General features: G+C 45.1%; 1 protein-coding gene across 4 annotated transcripts in view; it reads right to left on the bottom strand.

The window, feature by feature from the left end:
- Window positions 1-3,935: 3,935 nt before the first annotated feature.
- The window catches only part of SLC24A4 (solute carrier family 24 member 4), a 98,527-nt gene continuing 96,462 nt past the window's right edge, over window positions 3,936-6,000 (bottom strand). For all 4 annotated transcript variants that reach the window (XM_077268001.1, XM_077267992.1, XM_077267985.1 and 1 more), the window contains exons 13-17: window positions 5,802-5,968; window positions 5,608-5,722; window positions 5,353-5,465; window positions 5,174-5,239; window positions 3,936-4,788 (exon numbers count right to left, since the gene is read on the bottom strand). In XM_077268001.1, coding sequence (XP_077124116.1) covers window positions 4,636-4,788; window positions 5,174-5,239; window positions 5,353-5,465; window positions 5,608-5,722; window positions 5,802-5,968 — 614 coding nt within the window. In that variant the 3' untranslated portion in view covers window positions 3,936-4,635. The remainder of the gene's footprint in view (window positions 4,789-5,173; window positions 5,240-5,352; window positions 5,466-5,607; window positions 5,723-5,801; window positions 5,969-6,000) is intronic.

Raw genomic sequence — 6,000 nt, 5'->3', positions numbered from 1 at the left:
CATGCCAATGTCATAGGCATCGAATTTGGCCAGGATGATTACCCCACGAAAAACTGGGAAGGCAGAATCAAAGGTGTCGCCCAAAGAGTGGACCAATGGAAGGGTTGGTCTTTGACCCTGAGGAAAGGGTTGACCTGTGCAAAGCTTTCCTGCTCCCCTTGGTAATCTACCTGGGCAGCGTCTGTGTCTTGCCAGAGCCTCTCTGGACACGGGTCTACAGTCTGTTCTTCCAGATGCTATGGGAGAATAGACTGAACCTAGTCAAGTGGGAGGTCACTTACCGCACGAGGAGACTAGGGGGGGTTGAATATGGTGAACTCCGTGGTGTTCCTAGTGAACACCTTTTTGAAAGTTAACGTGGAAAACCTCTGGAAAGAGAGGGCTCCTCCGTGTGTATTCACCTGCAAAGGATGGTTTCAGCCTTTCTTCCAGGAATGGGAGACAGGGGGAAGACTGAAGGATCTTCGCACACCGTACGGGCATCTTCCGGCTTATGTTACCCCGGTTCTGAAAATGATGCATCGGTGGGGTCTGGGAATGTGAGAGGTGAGGTCCCTCCCGAGGAAACTCTTCAACATGCGGGTCTTGCTTTCGCATTTACAGAGACTATTGGTCCTCAGGGACTGCCCAAGTCGGGATCTAGAGGTTGGGTTGAGTTTGTTAAATTCTAGCAGGATCCCCAAGAAGTATTTGGGACTTGACTTGGTGTTGCTTACAAGGTAAGCTGTATGTGAGGGACAATTTGCAGTCCAGGAGCTCCGAGGACAGGAACTGTCCCCGTGAGGCTTGTGCTACCATGCTGGAAAGCATAGAGCACTTCCTGCTTCATTGTCCCTTTAATACAGAGGTGTACAACAGGGTGGGCACTTCCATTGGTTGGCCGCGGCTGGCCACTCTGTCCTATGCCGAGTGGGCCTATGGAACGTTCAGAGACCTCGGGAGAAGAGACCGAGCCACTTTATTCTTAGTCAGTGCAGTGATCAGGCTCTTCACGTGGAACGCACGAGTTTTACTTTTGACACAGAGTAAAATCCTCTGTGTAGATGAAGTTTGTAGCAGCATCCTAGGTGCCCTGGTGAAGGTGCGTTCTCTGGAGTGCGAAAGACTGGGTGCCCGGAGGGCGGCCCATCTCTGGAGGGGTTTCTCCTTCGGGGTGCCTTAGTCCGTTAGTACTCCTATATCCTGGTGGTGGGCTGATGTCTTTACACCCTAGGTTTTTGTTTTGTATTTCTGTTCCCTGATATAGAAGGTTTGCAGGCATCGAACTTGAGCCTTGGGTGGTGAGTATGTAGGTTGTGTTCTGTAATGTTGGTTTATGTATATATTGTATATAGTGTATTGTATATATTGTGTATAATAGAGGGTCTTAGTTAGGTTTAGTGGGGGGGATGGGGGGGTTCAACAGCGGTGATAAGAGACTGATCTGGGGCCTGGGGAAAAACTTTGGGGCCTGATCCTAGCTCGGATAATTCCTGAACCTTGTGGCCAAAGCTGGATCAGGGGTGGCGGGATAGTTAGTGTAGGTGTGTGTTTATATATAGTTTAAAAATATATATATCTATAATTTTTTTAAAAATATGGTTAATTGTGTACACTGTATTTTGTTTAGGGCTGTTGTGGGGTGAATGTGGTGGTGTAAGGTGGTGGCTGTAAGGTAAGGCAGTGGGTCCAGTAGGTATTTGTTGTGTTTCGGTGTCTTGTATAATATTCGGTTTACTGTAATGTGTTTATAGTGTATATATTGTATATAGGACGGTGTGAATGTAGTTGGGGTTTTATATAGTAGTGTGAATGAAGCTGGGCTGGGGGTCATTATTATTTTACGGGGGTATTCATGTAGTTATTATTATTTTGTTTTTCGCCTTTTAGTTTGTTTTTTTCTTTTCTTTTATTTGAATTTTTCTTTCCAGTCTATGATTTGTAGGTCATGAACTTTCTCCCTTTTATTTCCGTTTCTGGTTTATTTCTTTGTGAGTTGTGTCTGATTGGAGTTTTGTTCTTATGTTTTGTTCTTTTTTTTTATTTTGTATTGTATCGTATTTGTGTCACATGAAGTATTTTTATATAATAAAAGACCTACAATCTATTACTCCCTGGTATCAGCCATCACTGGTGAGCGGCAACTGGAGGACATAAGAATATAATCTATTACTCTCTGTTATCAGCTATTGCAGGCTGGGAAGAGGCGACGACTGTAGCGTTCACCGATGAGAGGAGTCACCTCTATAGATATATATAGAACTAGTTAAGTCTGGGCCATAAACAAGTTATGAACTACTCACATCGAGGAGGAGTTTACCAGGCAAGTTTAACAAGCGCCTCAGGTCCGGGCAGAACACGACTGTCACAGCTTCGGATTCTCATAACTAGATAGGAGTTTTGAGGCGCAGAGGCGGTGATCAGGGCCTTACACCACAAACAGACACCAGCCAAACATTGACTGCACGAGAGATGGAGGCTCAGAATTAATTTTGGATGGTGACTCCTGAACCTCTGCTCTTCTCTAAGCCTCTACTCATCTTATCTCCAAGCTCCATCTCTGCTTATATTTGGCTCTGCCTTTCCCAATCTACAAGATCTGACTATTTTCATCTCCAAACCCCATTTTTGTTTATCTTCCCATTTCCACTTTGCTCATCTCAGGTTCTGCCTTTTCTCACAGGTTCCACCCATGCTCATTTGAGGCTCTACCTATGTTCATCTCAGCTTCCACCCCTGCTTATCTCGGGCCACCACCTCTGCTCATCTACAAGCCCTCCTCTTCTTATCTCTATGCTCCACCTCTGCTCACAATCAAATTCTGACTCTCTTCATCTACAAACTTTGTCTCTGTTTATCTCTAAGCTTCCCCATTGTGCATCTCAAGCTCCACCTATGCCCATTTTTATCTCATGCCCCACCTCTGTTCATCTCATGCTTCTCCTTAACTCATTTTATACCCCTCCTCAACTCTTCTGAAGTTCCGCTTTAGTCATTTCAAGCTTCATCTCTGCTCATCACATGACACACCTCTGCTCAGTCCAACCCTCATTCATGCTCATAACTATGTCCAGCTATTGCTCATTACAAACTCATCTTATTTTCATGAGGAAGCTCCCTGCCTAATCATCTTCAAGCATCACCTCTACACATCTCCATTCTCCACCTCTAATCAACTCAAGCCCCACCCCTGCTAAACGCAAAGTCTGCCCTGCTCATCTCTAAGCCCCTAATCTTCTTATCTCCAAGCTCCATATTGGCTTCTCTCAACCTCTGTATTTGCTAATCTACCAAGCTCTGACTACTTTTGCCTCAAAACTCTATTTTTGTTTATCTTCACCTACGTTCACTTTCATCTCATGCGCTACCTCTTCTCATTTCAAGCCCCACACATTAACAAATCATGCCACACTTCTCCTCATTTCAAGCCCCACCCATGAATAAATCATGCCACACCTTCTCATATCATGCCCCACCTCTCATTTCAAGCCCCACCCATGAACATTTCAGGCCACACCTCTTCTCATCTCATGCCCCATGTCTGCTTATCTAATTCCTTGCCTCAGGTTATGTTATGCTCCCCCTCAACTCATCTGAAGTTCAACCTTAATCATTTCAAACCCTATCTCTGCTCATCACATATCACGACTCTGCTAATTTGAAGCCCTGCCTCCGTTAATTGCAACCCTCACCCATGCTCATACTGTGACCCACGTCTGCTCATCTCAAGCTCCATCTTATTTTTTTATATAGAAGCTCCCCAACTAACCATTTAAGCATCACCTCAACACATCTCCAATCTCCGCCTCTTATCAACTCTAACCCCACCCCGGCTCACCTGAAGTTCTGCCTCTGCTCAGGTCTAAGTTTGGTCTATCAGAACCTTTCCTTATCTTCATGCTCATCTCCACTTATAACACATTACTGCTGCTGCAGATATGCAGAACATTCTGGAATAACCACAGATAATATATTTGGTATTTGTGCATATAAATAAACATTCCATTTTATAGATATATTTCCTTATCAAATATCGAGCACAATTACAAAGAAGTTCTCAGAAACATTCCTTAAAGTATCCAAATGTGCATTTCTGAAGTTTCCATTAACTTCCTGTCCAATTATAAAATAAAAAAAGATAAAGAAAAAATAAATGTGCTTTCTCCTTGTGGACGGTGGGACATTTCCCGTGAAGTCTTGTATTACCGGATAACTGTGATTTTGCGTGAGCTCTCAGAAGTCATGGAGGTCCATTGGGTTTGCAAATATGTAGAAAGTATCACATAAGAAAAAGATAATTCTGCATGCAATCCACCATGGCGCCGCCAGATACTTATCGGTAATAATACAGCATGGGCAAACAGCGCGCCGATCATTGGAAGGAGAATCCAATCTCGTTGTCTTCAAGCTGACCTGAAGGAAATGTCCTATTTACTTTTATGACATAGAAATCAGCAGCAATATACACTTCTTCGGAAGACGCAACCTCAGCTGGACATGTCGCAGCCGCTTATCTCAGCGCCGGGAAACTTCATCTTTCGGAACTTTCTAGGAATCGCCTTTTCCTGGCTTCCGTGGCCTGGAGAGGAATTTAGGTTTTTCCATAGATGAATCTCGGTCGTAAGGTCAGAAAGGAAGTCTTGTGGTTTTTGGCCATCAGAAGTCATCCTGGCACATTGGCAAGTTGACAAACGTGAAGACGTTGAATTCTATGAGTACAGAGAAACACAGAAAGATGGCGTACAGGCAGAGGACGTAGTACCCAAGCTTCTTGTCCAGCTTCCAGTTATTCACGTGTACTCCAATGACCTGCAACGGGACAAGGTCAGATCATCACTCATCACTGGTGGAGCCTTACTGACCCCTCCAATGCTAAGAGTACATTAAATAATGCCAAAAGGTGGCCCCTGAGACTGACAGAGAGGTCTCGTGATGTTATCAATAGGATTCCACCAATGACATATTTCGAAAGAGGACAGCATTCCCCAAATTCAGATCTCCCCTCTCACATACTTGCACTTGTACAATCACCAGTTATAATTATTGACCAGGTTGGATCAGGTATAAATACTGCAATTTTTCACATTGACCACTAGAGTTCAGCATAGAGCTCTTCAATCAACTAGAAGATCTCATTTTACAGCCTACAGCAAAACTTTCTAATGATGGCCCCAATAATGGTAATTACACTCACAGTGAGGGCCACAGACGCCAGAAGCAGGATGACGGAGTAGACCAATCCTTTGCTGCTAATTTTCACCTATAATAGAAAAGACGAATGACTGGCCTTCAGTTTATCCTGCCAGTGTCAGACCCACCCAGAGCTGCTGGACCCCAGTACTGGTGAAGAGGGGCCACTATCTGACTACTTACAGTAGATCCGTAGTGAATAACCATTGTTTGTAGCCCCCAGGGTACCCCGAGTCCAACCAGGATGTCAAAGACGTTGCTTCCTATGGTATTGGATACGGCCATATCTCCAAGACCTGCGAAAGAGACAAGTCAGACCCCTAATAAATGCCAAGCACTCAGGATCATCAGTATTCCTGATGCCCACAGTAGCTGAACACCTCCCCTCCCCCCTCGTAATGAAGGACAGGTACTAGGAGATAGAGGGGGGCTGCTTACCTTGTCTGGCTACGATCAGGCTGGCCATACAGTCCGGTACGCTGGTGCCGGCTGCCAGGAAGGTTATGCCCATGATGACGTCGGGTATCCCCAGGGTGTATCCGATAACAGTCACCTGAACAGATCAGGAGAGACGTAAACATTTTGTAATCCCCCTCCCATTGTATTCCTGCATGTGGTGACGCGGTACTCACCATCCAGACCATGAGGTAGGAGAAAATGGCGATCCAGACGGTGGAGAGGATGAAGGTCAGCATGAAGAAGTTCTCCCAGCGTGGCTTGCTGCAGTTCGGGACAGTGAAGTACAGCACAAGGATTAACGGCCAGGAAAATGCCCATTTAAACTGGTTGGTGCAGCCACCTGACAAGGAGAGTGCAAGCTCTTCAGTATAT

This window comes from Ranitomeya variabilis, chromosome 1 (assembly GCF_051348905.1).
Source record: "Ranitomeya variabilis isolate aRanVar5 chromosome 1, aRanVar5.hap1, whole genome shotgun sequence".
Classification (NCBI taxonomy): domain Eukaryota; kingdom Metazoa; phylum Chordata; class Amphibia; order Anura; family Dendrobatidae; genus Ranitomeya; species Ranitomeya variabilis.
Note: the sequence above shows the minus strand (reverse complement) of the source record. Positions and strands in the feature narration are given on the sequence as shown.